Genomic DNA, 19,597 nt, shown 5'->3' with positions numbered 1-19,597 from the left:
TCTGACCTCAATAAGGTAGCTTTCCTTGCTGCTCCCTCCCATCTTCCACTCCCTGTATGCTTTCTGCTTTTTCTTAATCACCTCTCTGAGATGCTTGCCCATCCAGCTTGGTTGACAACTCTTGCCTATGAATTTTTTCCCCTTTCTTGGGATGCAAGCTTCTGATAGTTTCTGCAACTCTGACTTGAAGTAATTCCAGGCCTCCCCCACCTTTAGATCCACAAGTTCTTCAGTCCAATCCATTTCCCTAACTAATTTCCTTAATTTTTTTAAGTTAGCCCTTTTGAAATCAAAAACCCTAGTCACAGATCTATTTTTGTTTATCCTTCCATTTAGTTTGAACTGAATTAGCTCATGATCACTCAAACCAAGGTTGTTCCCTACAACCATTTCTTCTGTGAGGTCCTCACTACTCACCAAAACCCAATCTAAAATGGCATCCCCTCTTGTCGGTTCAGCAACTACTTGGTGAAGGAATCCATCAGCTATAGCATCCAGGAAAATCTGAGCCCTATTATTATTACTAGCACTTGTCCTCCAGTCTATATATGGGAAGTTAAAGTCTCCCATGATCACACAAGTCCCATTAGTATTTACTTCATTAAAAACATTAAAGAGGTCTCTCTCCATATCCAAATCAAATCCCGGCGATCTATAGCACACCCCAAGCACTATCCCAGGGCAGGCTCTAGTAGTTTTCTTCCCCAGTGTGATTTTTGCTCCGACAGACTCTGTCTTATCCATTCCATCACTTCTTATTTCTTTACAGTCTACCTCATCATTGATATACAATGCTACTCCACCACCTTTGCCTTTATTTCTGCCTTTCCTAAACAGAACATACCCTTTAATACCTATTCTCCAGCCATGACTACTATTCCACCATGTTTCTGTTATCCCTATAATATCTGGTTTCACTTCCTGCACCAGTAGCTCTAGTTCCTCCATTTTGTTACCTAGGCTCCTCACATTAGTGTACAAACATCTTAATTTTTGCTGTTTGACTTCGCTCACATTCTTTACCCGATTAGGCACAGACTTTCTACGGCCAGTATCACCTATTAAACTGGTATCTACACTATCCTTCCTCCTTATGTCCATTCTTCTACCCACGGTTGTATCCTTTCTTACTTCGTTTTCTTCCCTCTCAATGTTAAAATCCGGCGTGGAGATTACCTGGACATCTCCCAGCCATCTCCCCCAAATTCCTAGTTTAAATCTCTCTTAATCAGTTGTGCCTGCCTCCATCCTAGAAGTCTATTTCCTTCCCTACTCAGGTGAAGTCCATCCCGAGAGAACTGTCCTCTGTCCATGAATGCCTCCCAGTGGCCATACATCCCAAAGCCCTCCTTATAGCACCACTGCCTGAGCCTGGTGATCATCATAATCTTGTCACACCGCTGTTGCCCTTCTCTAGGAACAGGCAGAATCCCACTGAAGATCACCTGAGCCTCGATTTCCTTAAGCGTCTTCCCCAGCCTGGCATAGTCTCCCTTGATACATTCCAGAGAGAATCTACCGGTATCATTTGTTCCCACATGAAGGACGATCGGTGGATTCTTTCCGTTCCCTTTAGGATCCTCTTCAACCTCAGATCCACATCCCATATCTTAGCACCTGGCAGACAGCACACCCTTCTATTCTCTGGATCAGCTCTGGTTAGAGGCCTGTCCATCCTTCTCAGTAAGGAGTCCCCGATCACATAGACCTGCCTTTTCCTGGTGATGGTGCGATTCTCTGGTCTATCCCCTGTTCCCTCTGGCTGCAAGTTCTTTCTGTTCTTATTCTCCCTTGTAATCCTCTTCAACCCATCCTGTATCCTCCTGGGGCTCATATTTGGTGTAGTCTCCACTGACTTCCCCTTTTCCTATAGGACTAGCCGCTCTTCTCTTCATCCTTGCCCTTCCACCTTCAGTGACCACCTGCTGAGCCCCTTCTTCATTTTTCAACTCTTCAAACCTGTTCTTGAGCTCTATTTCTCCTTCACTAGCCTGTCTTTTCCTCTGCTGGTTGTCTTAGTCACATACTTCCACTGTCCATTTTCTTCACCCAGCAGTCTCCCCTCAGAGAATTAAGCACTACAGTGCCAACAGCAATATACATAATTCAAAGTGAACACTGGATTTGAATAAGAAAATAACATTTTGATTTATATCAATATTTGTCAATTCATACCAATCCAGATAAGATGTCACTTATAAATATTTGAGAAATAAATGCCATATGCAAGGGAATTCTAATAAAAAGGTTTGTGTCGTACTCTTTTCAGTGCTGCTGCTGAGGAAAATATGCTGGTTGTCAAGGAAAATAGTAATATTTTAGGTATTTACATAGAAAAATGCATCAGATGTATTAAATTTATCATTTCATGTAGTTAGGCTGATGTCCAAACACTTCTCTTGAGGGTAAATGGTAACATAGTCCAACCTACAGTGAAAGCTGAGTATTGCCAAGTAAAACAAATTATGGGCATGGGGTAATACCTTGACCTATACTTTCTACCAAAAGATAGGCATGTTAATTTATTGCACATTACCTGTTAGACTGATGATTGAAATTATTGATGCATAAAACACCCCAGTAGCACAAGAATTTTTAAGTTTTTAGCACATTTTCTTGTCCATAAATACAAAAAACAAATTTCACCCAAGTTGACTATTTGCAATATTTTTTTTGTATATGACTGCTGAGTTCCTCAGTATGCACTCCATAAGCATCCCATGAAAGCTTATGCCCAAATAAATGTGTTAGTCTCTAAGGTGCCACAAGGACTCCTCTTTGTTTTTGCTGATACAGACTAACACGGATACCCCCTGAAGAGAGTAAGTAGTGTCCCTGTTGCTGGAATGAAACTCTTTTTGTAAGCACAGTAATTGGCATCATCACACAGCCTGTTGGTACCTTTACACTCACAGAATCTCTATCAAAACCATGCCCATTGCGGCTGCTCAAGCCCCCCAATGACATCAGACTGAACCTATATAAGGAAGTGATGCCCAACTATCTCAGTTCCTTTCCCTCTGTTATGGAAAGTGTTAGGGAACCCTTCTGTGTCCAGTCTGCTTTGCAAACTTTACTAATTGCCCTCTTTTTGTAGTTCTGAGTGTTAGTATTAGTAGGATTTAGTCTTAAAATTGTACATAATTGATTTTTTTTTAAACAGCACCAAAAAAACCTGTCCCTTTGACTGAGGAATCCCTTAAGGCTTTGGTTCGGTTCTGAGGTTATGGTGGGAACCAAGCCACATGAGGGATTTAATCAGTGTACCACTTGTCCATTTATCTACTTAGAGTCAGACATCCACATTCGGTGCCTGGAGGAGGCATGCTCGTTGGCACAGTTCTCTTTGTTGTGTGTTCATTCCTGTGACGCTTCCCAGGAGTACCCAGTATTGAGGCACCTTGCTACCCCCCTGCACTTAACGTGAGGAAGTCTTGTCTGTGCCTGCTGTGGCTCCCTGAATCCACCAGCCTCTGGCAACACAAGCACTACCTTCCAGGCCTCCGCAGACCTCACCATCTCTGTATATGTTAGTGATAGGCACACTCCAACACCTGAATCTTCAATGTGTTCCTCTGAAATGCACAGCCCCTGTTTCATTGAACACTCACAGAACTCTATTTGCTACTCCGAAAGGAATACTATACACCAGCTTGTCAAATTCAGTTTCAGATCACCACTTTACTTAACACATAGCTAGCTAGCTAACTAGAGAGAGAGATAGTGAAAACAGGAATAAGTTTATCATCAAAGAACATAGATCCAAAGATAGAAAATAAGGACATTGGAAACAAATGGTTACATATAAAACAAAATCATAAAACACTTTCTAGAGCCTAACCTTAACTAACAAAGCATTCCCCTATCTCTTATAAGATAGCTTTGCCCTGTATTTTCAACCAGGTTGGCTGAGATCCCTTCTGATAAGATCAGGCCCGCTGGTGGCTTGTCCTCAGACTGAAGAATATCTGGGGGGGTTCATCTGCACCCCTGATATAGTTTTAAAAGTTTGTTTTACTCCTAAACAGGGTAACCCTTCTGTTTTTGTCTTTTCCTCCAGCCCCTGCAAACTGGTGATTAGCATTTTGCTGATTTTAAATGGGCATCCATTGTGAACCATAGAATACTCAATTTGCACATGACCAAACATCCAATCTTAATTTTAAAATTGCCAGTGATGGAGAATCCACTATGAACCTTGGTAAATTGTTGGAACGGTTAATTATCCTCACTATTAAAAATGTATGCCTTACTTTCCATCTAAATTTGTCTAGCTTCAACTTCTAGCCATTGGATCTTGTTATACCTTTCTCTGCTAGATTGAAGAGCTTGTTATCAAATATTTATTTCCCATGTAAGTATTTATAGACTGTAATCAAGTCATCCCTTAATCTTCTCTTTCTTAAACTAAATAGATTGAGCTTCTTGAGTCTGTCACTATAAGGCATGTTTTCTAATCCTTTATTCATTCTCATGGTTCTTCTCTGAACCCTTTCCAATTTATCAACATCTTTCTTGAATTGTGGACATCAGAACTGGACACAGTATTCCAGCAGTGGTCTCACCATTGCTAAAATAGAGAGATAAAATAACTTCACTACTCCTACTGAAGATTCCCCTGTTTATGCGTCCAAAGATCACATTCGCCCTTTTGGCCACAGCATCACCCTGGGACTCATCTTCAGCTGATTATCCACCATGACCCCAAAACTTTTTTAGAATCACTGCTTCCCAGGATAGTTTCCCATCCTCTAAGTATGGCTTATAGTCTTTGTTCCTAGATGTATACATTTACATTTATCCATATTAAAACATATATGGTTTGCTTGCACCCAGCTTACCAAACGATCCAGATTGCTCTTTACTGATGACCTATCCTCTTCATTATTTAGCGCACTCCCAATTTTTGTGTCATCTGCAAACTTTATCAGCTACCCTGTTTGCCAATCAGAGAATCACTTTGATGGATCCACTTGACATAAGAGTTCACCAGTGTCCGGCAGACACTGAAGTTTCAGCCCTACCAAAGAACAAAATTCTTTCTGGGGCACATGGGACCCCTGGCATTATCCTCCTATGTGACACCATATACATGGCTGCACATGAGACTCTTACAACATTGGATGGCCTAGTCCACCCACCAAATATGGACATCTTCAGAGAACTCTGATCATCCCTGAAGAGGCAGAACTCTTCATGGAACAGCAGAGATTGCATCTTTGCAGAGTTTTCTTTGACATTCCAACTCCTTCCACCATCATTATTATAGTCAACACCATTATGTATTATCTGAAGAAACAAGGCCAAGCTTACTTTCCTCTTCTGTGCAAGGAGGCCATGAAACGTTAGCAGATGCATAAATTACATGCATCCAATGGTTCTACACCTGGCAGAGGGGAGAAATCTCATAGTAGGATGAGCCAAGATCAGCACAGTGGTACTGAATGTACCTATCATCATACAACTCTTCCACAAGTGAGGCACGCACACTGAAGACACATTTGCCTCCAGGAATAGCTCCAAATGTCCCCTCTGCTGTTTCAGATAGGGAGAAATACACAGTACTCTGGAACTGGAACAGAGGCCTTCTCTAGGCATTCCTTTAAATAACATCATTCCTCAAAAAAAAAAAAAAATATCAGGAAACAAGGCAAGAGTTCTTCTGATTACACTTTTATGCACAAGACAGCAGAGGTATGTCAACCTGCTAATTATCCAGAGAGCCACCATTCCACCTACCTCTGTCATGGGATCTGTGCTCTCAGGCAAATGATCCACAATTCCTGCATCAACAGCACAAGGAAGTCTTTCCTACATACCTTACCCAAGACTAGGTAATACCACGAACGAGGTTTCCTGGCACTGTATCTCTTGCTGATATATCCTGTAGACAAAGCATTGAACTTCAGTAAAATCAAAATTGAATTACATGAGCCCACTACTCCAGAGCCTGTAAAAATTTTAAATCATCTTTTTTTAATCCTGCTTTCAATCTCTTACATCTTCTCCCATTAAAAAAATTCAGCTCTGAGCTTAGCTGGCAGTATCCTGAAATGCAGTTCTCTTTAGGAGAAACCATCATCTGAGGGCTACCCAGGGAAATTTACCAGTCTAATTATATTGCGATAGTTATACTGGTATAACTGCCTGTGTGGACACTCTTATTCTGAATAAGAGTGTCCATCCAGAGAGTTACACCGATATAAATGTAGAGGTATAATTATGGCAGTAAATTTCCCATGTAGACAGGCCCTTTAAGAGCAGCCTTACACTAAGAATTCAGATACTCAGTGGCGGATTTAGCGTTAGTGGGGCCCTGTACGCAGCTTCATTTTTGGGGATCCCCCTCGGGACCCAGCCAAGAAAAAGAACATTCTCTCTTATCTCCTCCCGCTTTTTTCATTCTTTTTTTCTTCATCCTCCTCCTATATTAGAAGTGATGGGAAGTAAATGAAAATAAAGTGAGGTACTTTGATTGGGGGAGGGGGTTGGGCTCTGGGAGGGAGTTTGGGTGCAGGCTCTGGGATGGGGCAGGGGGGTTGGGTGCAGAAGGGGTGGAGGGGTTGGACTCTGGGAGGAAGTTTGGGGGCGGCGGGGTGGGAGGGGGTGGAGGCACAGCTCCCAAAGCAACCGGCACACACACTGCTCTGGCAGAGGCTCCTAGGCAGGGGAGGCCAGGGCATCTCCACGTACCACTGCCTGCAGGCGCCGCAGCTCCCATTGGCTGCAGTTCCTGGCCAATGGGAACTGCAGAGTCAGCGCCTGGGGCGGGGGCATCAGGCAGACACACACCGCACCGCCAGGGGCCACAGGGACATGCTGGCCACTTCCGGGCGCGGCACGGAGGGAGGGAGGGAGGCAGAGCGAGCAGAGAGCCACCTTAGCTCTTCTGCTGGGATGTCTCTGTGCGCCCCTTTGGGGGAGGGGAGCAACGGGTCTCCATGTGCTGCCTGGGGAGGGGGCAGCACGCGGAGATGTCTTTCCCCCTCCTTCTCCCCAGCCAGGGACACACAGAGACATGCCAGCAGCCGTCCACTTCCGGGAGCAGCATGGGGCCACCAGCCATGGCATGCAGGCAGCTTGCCTGCCTGAGCCCTGCTGCACTGCCGGCCGGGACTCGGGGTCAGGTTGTCAGATGAGATTTCTCCTGCATTTTGGGGGGCCGCCCTTTGTTGGGGGTCCCATATGATTTCATGGTAAATCCACTTCTGCAGATACTTTCAAAGCAGGATTGAATGTGTGTTAGAGAAATTCTGAGACAAGGATAGACAGGAAACTGTTCTTAACGAAAACATCTTAAACTCCTTCACTTTAGAGGTCATTTTTCTTCTTTTTCAAGTGGCAAATGGATATTTTTAGACAATTACCCTTAAGTTAGGGAATGAAAATTATGCTGGCCCAAGGTCTGGGACTTAATATAGCAATTTCTGGACATATGCCAAAAAACACTGCTATACCAAAGGAAAGTGACAGTGCTAAAGTCTGACATATCTCAAACTCTCAGGGCTAGAAATTCTGTGCACTATGTATAACTTGAAGTCTTAGCTTTCCATTTGTGAATAGCATTTGTTTCTGGTCCTGTTAGACAATGAGATCAAATTTTAAAATGATGTCATTCTGATTACTATCTTGTATTTCCATTATTTAGATTCTGATGTGATTTTTAGTTATTACTATTTTGAACTACTAAACCTCATAAACCTAATGTTCTTCAGATATTAGCAGCTAAAATCGTGTCCAAAATTTGGGATGGGGGGGAGGGAGGCAGAATGGAGGAGTGAAAAATAGTAGCAGTTATATATTTTAAGATTAGTCTCTGATGAAACACCCAGACTCTAAATGCCAGCAGACAAGTTCAGAATACTAGCAGACAAGTACAGATGCCTTCAGGACTAATTGACTTTTCTAAGCAACGCTAAGATTATTTTGATTCCTCCTTCATCGTTTGCTAGATTTTTGTTTCAATAAACTTACTTTACTTTACTTTACATTACTTAAACCATCTGTAGAGATTGCGTTTCACATAGTGAGAGAATACCATGCCTGTGTGGTTGCCTTTTTTCTTTTACCTGAGGCTCCAAATGTTTGGGAAGCAACAGTACACCTGATTCTGCTTATAGACATCAGTTTTTTGTTTCAGGGTAGCAGCTGTGTTAGTCTGTATTCGCAAAAAGAAAAGGAGGACTTGTGGCACCTTAGAGACTAACAAATTTATTGAGCATAAGCTTTCGTGAGCTATACTCTAGACCCTCAGAGTTACGAATATCTTGGGAAAGGAGGCTGTTCGTAATTCTGAACAAAATGTTATGGTTGTTCTTTTAAAAGTTTACAACTGACCTAAAACTTTACTACGCAGAAGAAAAATTCTGCTTTTAACCATCTTAATTTAAATGAAACAAGCACAGAAACAAGTTTCCTTACCTGGTCGTATCTTTTTTTTAAAACTTTCCATTTATTTTTTATTAGTTTACATTTAACACTGTACTGTATTTGCTTTTATTTTTGTTGGTTTGTTTGTTTCTCTGCTGCTGCCTGGTTCCGTACTTCTGGTTCCAAATGAGGTGTGTGGTTGACTGGTCAGTTCGTAACTCTGGTGTTCGTAACTCTGAGGTTCTATGATGTATAGTTTCTGATGTTGCTGTAGTCTGGTTTAAGGTTTTATTAATTGTTTAGAGTTAGTTTTACTCATTGATGCTATTGTGAAGTACTGACTAGGTCTGTGATAGCAAATGGATCTGTCAGGAGACCAGTGTTTCAGAGATTCATAATTTATAATGCTAGAAGGGACCATTGTGACCATCTAATCTGATCTCTTGCATAACACAGGTCATAGGACTTCTCTGAATTAATTCCTGTTTGAACTAGAGCATATTAATAGAAAAACATCCAGTCATGATTTAAAAATTTCCAGTGATAGAGAAGCCACTACAACTCTTGGTAAATTGTTCCTGTTAATTACCCTGTTAAAAGTGTGCACCATCGTTTTAGTCTAAATTTGTATAGCTTTCAGCCATTGGATCTTTTTATCCGTTTGTCTGCTAGATTGAAGAGCCCTTTATTATCAAATGTTTGAGAGGTGCCTCTATTCAGTGATCTTTCTGACCTCCAGAGCACATGCTCACTAGGCTTGCCAGGCGTCCGGTTTTCAACTGGAATGCCTGGTCGAAAAGGGACCCTGGCAGCTCTGGTCAGCAATGCTGACTGGGCCGTTAAAAGTCCGGTCGGAGGTGCTGCAGGGCCAAGGCAGACTAGTCCCTACCTGTCCTGGCACTGCGCTGCTCCCCAGAAGTGTCCGGCAGGTCCGGCTCCTAGGTGCGGGGGCCACTGGCCTCTGCGCACTGCCCCTTCCCCGAGCACCAGCTTCGCATTCCCATTGGCCGGGAACCACGGCCAATGTGAGCTGGCGGTGGGGGCAGTGCCTGTGGGCAAGAGCAGCGCACGGAGCCTCCTGGCCCTTCTCTTTCCCCCCGCCTCCGGGTGCCTGACTTGCTGCTGGCTACTTCCGGGGTGCAGCATGGAGCCAGGACACGCAAGGAGCCTGCCTTAGCCTCGCTGCGCCACTGACCGGGAGCTGCCTAAGGTAAGCCCGTGCCCCAGCTCTGAGCCCCCCGAAACCTCTCATCCCCGGCTCCACCCCAGACCCTACACACCCAGCCAGAGCCCTCACCCCTCACACACACTTCACCTCAGCCCCCTGCCCCAGCCCAGAGCCCCCTCCCACATCCTGAACCCCCTCATCACTACCCCCAGCCCAGAGCCCATACTCCCTCCTACACCCCAACCCCCTGCCTCAGTCCGGAGCCCCCTCCCGTACCCTAAACCCCTCATTTCTGGCCCCACCCCAGACCCCTCACCCCCAGTTAGACCCCAGCCCCCCTGCTCCAGCCCAGTGAAAGTGAGTGAGGGTGGGAGAGAGTGAGCAGGAATGTAGTGAGTGGTGTGTGGGGCCGAAGGGAAGGGAATGGGAGGGGCTAGGGTGTTCGATTTTGTACAGTTAGAAAGTTGGCAACCCTATTGCTCACTGCCTTGTATGTAAGTCTTTTATCTCAAAAAGCCAGAAAGAAAAGATTCTTCATGTGTTATATTGCTTAGTCCTAATTTTACTTAGATTTACTATCCTTCTCCTCTCTTTAAATTTGCAACACCCATGTGCCAGGGGTGTCGCCAAAACAAGCTGCACTCTCCCAGTTGGAGGGTGGTCCTTTAGGAGCCTTTGTCTACACTACCACTTATGTCAGCAAAACTTATGTCACTCAGGGGTGTGAAAAAAACACCCCTGGGCAGCATAAGTTACGCTGGTATAAGTGGTAGTGTGCACAGCGCTATGTCAGCAGGAGAGCTCTCTCCCATCAGCATAGAGTGGCTACATGAGAGATCTTACAGTGGCGCAGCTGCATCGATACAGCTGTGCCACTGTAAACTCTCTAGTGCAGACATAGCCCAAGAGTATAGTCTTTAGCTGTATGATGGTAAAACCTAAATACAGCCTTCAAGCCTGCACCTGGTACAGAGAGGGCTTCCATGTTATGTTGCAAAGACATCAGCACAGATTCTCCCCTAATGGTAGTATTTGCTGACTCTGATTGGACTGTACTGAGACAAGTCTGTTTCAGGCAGGAGGAGCTGCCTCAAAGGTGGCCTCTAACTCAGAAGCATGACATCAGCGGAGACACTTTTACATACACTTCTTCAGATGACACTTGTAGAGCACATTTCCCTGTACCCTTCTCTTCAGCATCAAGAAAAGCTTGCAGTAGACATTGCCCTCCTCAGTCACAGGGACTCCATCTTCTATTGAATGTGTTGGCAAGCAGCAGTAAGGGAACATAATTTCTCTTTTAAAATCAGTATAAATAACCCATGATTTTCAGAGAATATCACTGCAATTAACTTAGAAACCTAATGATAGTTTGCATTCAAAGGGTGCTGTCTGCGCAATGATGACCTCCAGAAATGCTTTTCAATTAAAAATTAAATTTCTGAATAGGTTAATTGGATCTTGAAACATTGACCAGACTCACCAGAAATTGTAACACATGCAGAGACCAAACATAGTCAACATCTAATAATTTTCTGCAATCTAGTATGGTAAAGGTAGTCCTGTGCATAAGTTATCATTGAACTAGTGTATAAACCAAGTTTGAAACCTTGACATCGCCACTTTTAATTTGAGGGGACAGAAAAACTTTAGAACACGTTTGAAAATCTACTAATTTTTCAAGGCCTCATTAATTTTTCATAGTGTTTGATGAGCATATTTTAATGAATCAAAATAAAATATATGTCTTGTTCAATTAATCTCATACTCCAGATCAGTTCTCCTCTTAGTTGGAAAGACACATGGAACTTTATACAGCAGTTTTTTTGTTTTTTTTCAGAAAGTCTGTAGGCAAGTCAAAATCTAGATTACAATGGAAACTGTTACCTCCTTAATGGTAGAATTACTAATTTGACTCCATCTGCAGCTTAAATTCAGGAGAATATAATATTCCAAATTGAATTTTGGCCAGGACACTAGAGTTGTCAACTCCTACTCTTATGCAATGTGCCGTGTGATCTTTAATCTATCAAATGAACCTCTTGCTGTACATTGCTTCAGTACTGACTCAGGGAAGAGGGCCGCCTACAGGACAACAGTTTCTTCAGCAACAGGGATTTCCTTACAAGTACTGACCAGGCTCAACCCTACTTAGGTTAGAGTTCAGACTGAACTAGAAAAGTTATGAGATATGATTGCAAGTAAACAATATAAAATAAACAAGAATTCACCTTTTTAACATATACAAGTATGCGCAACTGATATGTGTTCTGTAGATTTTTGAAACAGGATCATAGTCTTTGACTTCTAGCATCCACAAGATGCTCCTAAAGTGCAGGAAAATATGAGAGAGTTAGATGCTGTTGAGAAAGGGTAAAATTCTATGTCTAATTATCACACAACTGTGATGGCAGGATCCTGCACTAGTTTTTTTAGCTCATATGCAGCTCCCTCTGAGCTGTCAAAGGTTTGCTCAGAGGACAAGCCTACATTTGTCTCAGTCACTCAATGTAGAGAGTTGACAAAAGCCCCTCATCATCCTGAATACTGACAGGGGAAGTCACAGGACAGCAAAAGCATCCTTGATATGGGAGGGTGCCCTTTTGCCAGCTCCCAGTTAACCCCTGTGCTTTCTGCCAGAGGCCTCTTCATCATCTCTCTGATAACAGAATAGGGCCTGTACTTCCCGTTATCTTCATTTGCTTCTGGGAATACTGTGCACTGCTAAAATGAGTTCAGCGAATTTGCCACAGGCCATTTTCCTCCTCAGATAGCTACATTAATAGCCAATATATTTTTAAGAAGATGGAACACAATGGTCCACTCTGTTATATGTGTATATATCACACCAGTATATATTAGAAATAGAGAAAATCTGTTTAGAATTGTCTGAAGTACCCAAAAATGATACCTAAAACAATGCTGAGATGAGTCTACGAAATTAGGAAGTTCTGAACAGGAACATAGCACATCACTCTTCTCCCATCCTATCTGGTTATCCATCCTACCTACTGTATCAATAGTCTTGATACACAGCAAAATAGGGTCTTTTATAAGCCATTGCACCATTGACTTGTGTAGAGTAAGTCTCCCAGAGTTTGATACCACCTCGGTGAATGCCAAAGTTAATCATATCCCTAGAATCACACTCCCTACCACAGCATCCATGGTACAGATGTGTCCAATTCTGCACTGTGATATTACCCAGGGTACAATCTGGACTGCTGAATAGCTGTCTCTCCTCCAACCTGAGATGTCTTTTACACTGCTTTACAGGTGAACAGCCAGTCCTGGCCAGTTAACACAATCTCCAGCATATAATTTGTTCCCAGCTAACAGCATTGGGTGCTACTAGCCACCCACCCATGAATTACACTGCAGAAGAACACCGGCAGATTCTCTAGTCCCAGACTGTACCCTCAGAAATTTGCATCTTACATTTCCCAGCACACTACTGAACAATGCAGGCTCATATAAACCCCTCATATAAAGTCCATCATTTCATCAATGGAATATGATATGCACCAGCCTTGTTATCCCAAATGTAGTTTCCCACACACTTTAATCCAAACACACATTGGTTTAGATAAAACAATAAAACAAGTTTATTAACTACAGAAAGATAGATTTTAAGTATTACAAGTAATGGGGCATAAAAGTCAGAATTGGTTACAAAGAAAATAAAAAGATAATACTCAAGCTAAATGACTAACTTAATAAGCTAAGTGAATTTAAAAGCGAAAGATTTTTCTCACCATAAGCTTACAGCAGTCTGTACTGGCTGAAAAGCCTGCCCAGCCATGATTACCCCTTCCCACCCCTAAGTTCAGTTCTTTGAGAGTCATTGATGTCATGAGCAGACATGAAAAAGAATAGTGAAATCCAGCATTTTCCTCTCCTCTTCATAATTCAGTTTCTTTTGCTAGAAATATCCTTGCTGGGTCATGGTAACAAAATAGTCTCTTGTGGACGTGAGGTTTAAACTGTCCCTGTGATGGAATGTAAATTTCTTGATTACTCCTTCCCCCCTGCTGGAGAATGTCTGCTTAAGTAGGTGATAGCCCTTTAGCACCTGGCTGGGGTGTATGTGTGTCTTTGTCTCTGAAAAACTGATTTGGGCCTGCTTTTCTTAACCTTGGAGCCTGTTATAACAATGCTATACAGTAGAGTCTTGTAACTTTACATACAGTATTGCCACACATATTTTACCAGTACAATAATGTTCAGCAGATTATGATTTTTCAAATCAGACCTCAGAAGACATACTTTGTAAAAAATATATCCTAATCTTATAAAAGAGTGAACATGGAGTACAGGTTGCCAGAGACACCCCTTACTTTTTGAGGACACCAGTGTATTATTTTTTTTTTTTTCCCCAGACAAGAAGCTCTTCTAGCTGCCATCAGTGAAAAAGATGCCAATATTGCTCTGCTAGAACTTTCATCCTCTAAGAAGAAGACCCAAGATGAAGTGGCTGCACTGAAGCGAGAGAAGGACCGCCTGGTGCAACAGCTCAAGCAGCAGGTGGGAAGGGACAGAATCAGGCATGTGGGCTGGTGGTACGGGATTATTATCGTGGATTATATAACTTTATCAACTAAAAATATATTGCCTTGCTGTGTACTGGGATGGAACCAGGGATGCTTTCTGATCAGGGATTTCTCCACTTCCTCCTTAGAAGGCATCAGCGCTTTAGTGACAGTGGTTTTACACTTAACATTTAATATTGAAATAAAATATTTAATGTTCACATAGTAAAGTTCGTTTTTTGACTGTTTAATCAACATTAAATGAGTTTAGAAACTGATTTTACAATTTCATAGCATTCAACTTTACTGGTATAGTCATAAATACTGTCACTTTCCAGCAAGATGGCATTCTGCTAGCAAGAGACTCAAATGTAAAATGCATATACCCAGTTTGATCGTGGTGGAAAGTGCTTCTCAACATGTGAGCTTCCAGAGTGTCATGCTGAACAATAATGGAGAGGGGTAGCTTTCTATTAAGGGAATGCATGTCTTTATACGACAACACTGGTCAGACTTGTGAATCCCTTTGCAAAAGAGAGAGGGACTCTCGGGGAGGTCTTTTGGGGGAGGAACTAATGTCGTATCCCCGATAGTATAGTGGGCCTGAATAGATCCATTGAACTGGCTATGGTAGAATGCAAATAGTGCCTTTCTTTTGACTTTGACAGAAAGCATTAGTTGTTTGTATAATTTCATAGCTGTTGATAATGTGTGTACAGATTGACTTTGCTTAAGAGAACACCATATGCAGATTGTTTATATCTCCTCAAATCAGAAATTAATCCATAAGTGGATAAGCCCCAGTTTACTTCCCAACACGCAATTCCTGAGCTCTTCAGCCATTCAGACTAAGCAAGACTTTCTTTTATTTAAAACTCTTCAGTGGAGAGACATAGATTCATCGAAGGAGGAAGGTACATTGGTTCAGAGAGATTTTGTAGCAGTTCTCTCTTTCAATTTTGCTCTCTGCCCTCCCCCGCACTATATCATGTTCTCACCCACTCAAGTTGCTAGTGTGTTACTGTGAAAGAGAAGGTAGGAGTCCTGCCAAAGACATTTTGGTTCTTTAATTTGTGTGCACTAAAGCTTAGATGGGGGAGAGGCATTTTAGAAAGAAGATACGGCATCAGTGTTTGTTTTTTTTTTAATTTAAAGCTTGTAGTCCCTGAATTGCAGGAATGTGCCTCAGTATAGAAACATTTCCTAGTGAAGCAGTCAGCATTGACCAAGCTTTCCAGTAAATGGAGCTGCCTGCTTAGGATTGGTTGTCAACTTCCATGAAGGGATTTCCTCTATCATCAGAAGCAAGGGAGGCAAATTGGAGGGCAAGGGTCACCAACTAATGTAGTCCCAATTTACTTGCTCCCAAAGTAGTTTGTCTCCTTGACTGGTTCATGGTGAAACAGTGGTTGGGAGGCTGCTTCAGATGAGGGGGCCAGGGCTGATGCAAGAAAATAGAGCTGAGGGTTGTCTAACAAAGTCCAGATGTGCTATGGTGAGTGCCAGCCAGTGTGTTCCAATTATAAGTCAGAGAGAAGCCCCTGCAGTGCGTGTCAAGCGGGCACCCGCACTGGAATTAATGTAAATCAAGAGAGCTTTGGCCTCCTTTAATGCAGTTCATCCACCAGCCATTTGTCCGAGAATGGCCTGTATTTCTGTGATTCATTTGCTTCTCAAACTAAGATTTAACAAGCAGCATACAATAATTATTGCAGCTTAAAGTCCTGGTCCACAGCTGTGAGTCGTAAATGGAAGGCATATGAGTATAGGCTGAATTTTTCTTCTCTGTTGGCTCAGACCATAGACCTTTGAGATTTCCTGGAATAAGATCTCTGGGGCAAGGTCTGTCATTTACTATATATGTACAGTGCCTAGCACCACAGAGCTCCAAGGCTGGTTGAGATCTCTAGGCACAATCACAGGTTAAATATTTAATAATAACAATGCTGTTGCTTGGGGGTTCCGATCCATGGGGTTTCTCAATTCAGGAGCATGGGAGCTCAGAGTCAGATTGTTATTCATGTGGAATTGTTTGAGAAGCATCATATATATTGGTGGTACTGTATAAATATTTAATAATAACTTTTACTCCCTTTTGATTACAGTGGTATCAATAGATTGGCTCAATAAATTGATAAAGGGATCTCAAACCTTTCATATCTCTGGTGGATGACTGGTTTGAAAGCAGTTCAGGTTGGTAGTGAACAGCTGTTGTAACCATCCCTTAGGTGCTTAAAAATAAGTATTCTGCAGTAATTATCTAAATCAGCGGTTCTCAAAGTGTGGTTCGGGAACCCAAAGTGGGTCGCGACTCCATTTTAGTGGGGTCACCAGGACCAGCATTAAACTTGCTGGGACCCAGAGCTGAACCCCCACCCAAGGTGTCAGGGCTCAGGCTCCAGCCCCCTCCTGGGGGCATTTAGTAACTTTGTTGTCAGAAGGGGGTCGTAGTGCAATAAAGTTTGAGAACCCCTGATCTAAATTAACATATCAGCTTAAAACAATGACACTGGGGTGTTTTTGAGTATTACTGGATAATGCTGTAGCATGTTTTATAAAAGATCTGACCGGTGCTTGGCAATCATTTTATTCCATAATGGACAGAGAGATGTCAATATCACAAGAACCACCACTACAATTTTCTAGGTGACACCTTTGCACTATAAGGTGGGTAGAAAGCTGGCTAGATTGTCGGGCTCAACGGGTAGTGATCAATGGCTCCATGTCTAGTTGGCAGCCGGTATCAAGTGGAGTGCCCCAAGGGTCGGTCCTGGGGCCGGTTTTGTTCAATATCTTCATAAATGATCTGGAGGATGGTGTGGATTGCACTCTCAGCAAATTTGCGGATGATACTAAACTGGGAGGAGTGGTAGATACGCTGGAGGGGAGGGATAGGATACAGAAGCACCTAGACAAATTGGAGGATTGGGCCAAAAGAAATCTGATGAGGTTCAATAAGGATAAGTGCAGAGTCCTGCACTTAGGATGGAAGAATCCAATGCACCGCTACAGACTAGGGACCGAATGGCTAGGCAGCAGTTCTGCGGAAAAGGACCTAGGGGTGACAGTGGACGAGAAGCCGGATATGAGTCAGCAGTGTTCCCTTGTTGCCAAGAAGGCCAATGGCATTTTGGGATGTATAAGTAGGGGCATAGCGAGCAGATCGAGGGACGTGATCGTTCCCCTCTATTCGACATTGGTGAGGCCTCATCTGGAGTACTGTGTCCAGTTTTGGGCCCCACACTACAAGAAGGATGTGGATAAATTGGAGAGAGTCCAGCGAAGGGCAACAAAAATGATTAGGGGTCTAGAACACATGACTTATGAGGAGAGGCTAAGGGAACTGGGATTGTTTAGTCTTTGGAAGAGAAGAATGAACGGGGATTTGATAGCTGCTTTCAACTACCTGAAAGGGGGTTCCAAAGAGGATGGCTCTAGACTGTTCTCAATGGTAGCAGATGACAGAACGAGGAGTAATGGTCTCAAGTTGCAGTGGGGGAGGTTTAGATTGGATATTAGGAAAAACTTTTTCACTAAGAGGGTGGTGAAACACTGGAATGCGTTACCTAGGGAGGTGGTAGAATCTCCTTCCTTAGAGGTTTTTAAGGTCAGGCTTTACAAAGCCCTGGCTGGGATGATTTAACTGGGAATTGGTCCTGCTTTGAGCAGGGGGTTGGACTAGATGACCTTCAGGGGTCCCTTCCAACCCTGATATTCTATGATTCTATGATTTGTACTCTTATTGGTGATCTCAGGACAGGTGCCAAGGATTAAATGCATATGGTAAATGAACTCCCTCTCACCCCTGAACTTCTTCCTCCATGGTAGATCTGAGGCATATTTGCAAGGGTCAGACAGGATAAAAGAAGGCTTACACTGCTGCTTCATGTGCTGTGCCTGTCCTGTGGACAGATGGAGCATTATTAATCTGGCATCTTTCACCAGTATTCAGTACATTTTAATTATAAAAAGACACTAATTGTTGTGTTAAGTGGCATAATATTCACCAAAAGCATTACCGTTGTCCAGGAAGAATTAGTCACTTCCTGAGGTTTCCCACTATGTAGAAACGTACTCTCTGTGGGTATGATTTCTAAATCACTCTAACCTATCGGTCCATGTGGACTCTGCTGGTGCGCACTAAATGTTCCCTAGTGTTCTTTCCAAAAAGCACTATGTTAAAGTACACCAGCAGGGTTTACATGGAACAATTAACATGCAACTTGTTAGTGTACATTAGAAATCACACCCCTGTATAGCGCATTAACCCACTGTGTACACAAGCCCTGAGAGATCAGCAGTCAGGCACTACACAGGGGTGTGATTTCTAATGCACACTAACAAGTTGCATGTTAATTGTTCCATGTAAACCCTGCTGGTGTACTTTAACATAGTGCTTTAATCTCCATAGTTAATCTCCGGAATAGCCAAAGAAGCATTTAGCTTTTAAATGGAGAGGTTCTGAGTGTGTCATTTTGTCAGCTGTACACCTTCAGTGTCCCCTTCTTCTGCCTTTTCTGATGGGGTAATCTTTAACAGCAGACGTGGTCTTAGTTCCTTCAGTAACAAGAGGGCTCTGCCCCGTACTCCACACCCTCTGTGTACCTGTAATGATCTACAATGATGATACTGCAAATGCAGTCAAGTAACCAACCTTTCAGTTATTGCTGTAATACATTTGCAGTCACTAGCCCATAGCTAATTATAGACGTCACAGTGATTTTATGATTTAGAGGAGGCTTTGGTCGCCAGGGTCCCTGACTTGCGGATAATGAGAAGAGCAATTACTAGCCTCAGGCTGCCCAAAATTCAGCTTCTGTGGAGGTCTGTTTGACATTTGCAGAAGGTTTGAGTACATAAAATTAAAATCCCCCTGGCCTCCTGTATCTTCCTCCTCCCCTTCATACACAGAGCAGCATGAAATGAGGGGCCATTATTCACCACTCATGGCTCCACCACATAGAAATGAGCCATTTGTGGACAAGCAACACAACTGTAATAATAATACATTCTAACACTTACAGAGCATTTTACATGTCAGGATAGCCATCTAAGTGCTGAAACAAGCCTTTCTACACTACTTTATTCTTCCTCCCTACAAGGATTTGTCTGACTTCCCTCATGAGGCTATGGCATTGCAAAGATTTCATTGTTTCTCAAGTTAATTTCTTTCTTTGGGGAATGGGGGAGAGGGGAAATTTTTTCAACTCTAGAATAGCCTCCCCCCAAAATATTAGTTTTCCGTAGTTACTTGTTTCCCTGGAAACCCAGCAGTTTGACACCTGACACAAACTCCTACTATGAACTTTTCCGAAATAAAGTTCCACTGGTAGAGGTATTTCTCTTTGTAATAGAAGAATGTAAAACTGGGTCAGAAGAGACTGATAGACAAGCAGTTTCCACTACCATGTAACCACATGAGAGTTTCCATACTTTTGGCAGGTTTTTATTAACACTCTCCCTAAGGAAACTGTACAGACCCTTTTAGAGTTGCAGATAGACCCTGTTTTGCCCTATCTGTCTAAGACCA

At 42.9% G+C, this 19,597-nt stretch overlaps 1 protein-coding gene across 7 annotated transcripts in view; it reads left to right on the top strand.

The window, feature by feature from the left end:
- The window catches only part of ERC1 (ELKS/RAB6-interacting/CAST family member 1), a 545,338-nt gene that overhangs the window by 443,434 nt on the left and 82,307 nt on the right, over positions 1-19,597 (top strand). For all 7 annotated transcript variants that reach the window (XM_077827362.1, XM_077827360.1, XM_077827359.1 and 4 more), the window contains one exon: positions 13,918-14,062. In XM_077827362.1, the coding sequence (XP_077683488.1) occupies positions 13,918-14,062 (145 nt within the window). The remainder of the gene's footprint in view (positions 1-13,917; positions 14,063-19,597) is intronic.

Source organism: Eretmochelys imbricata, chromosome 1, assembly GCF_965152235.1.
Source record: "Eretmochelys imbricata isolate rEreImb1 chromosome 1, rEreImb1.hap1, whole genome shotgun sequence".
NCBI lineage: Eukaryota > Metazoa > Chordata > Testudines > Cheloniidae > Eretmochelys > Eretmochelys imbricata.
Note: the sequence above shows the minus strand (reverse complement) of the source record. Positions and strands in the feature narration are given on the sequence as shown.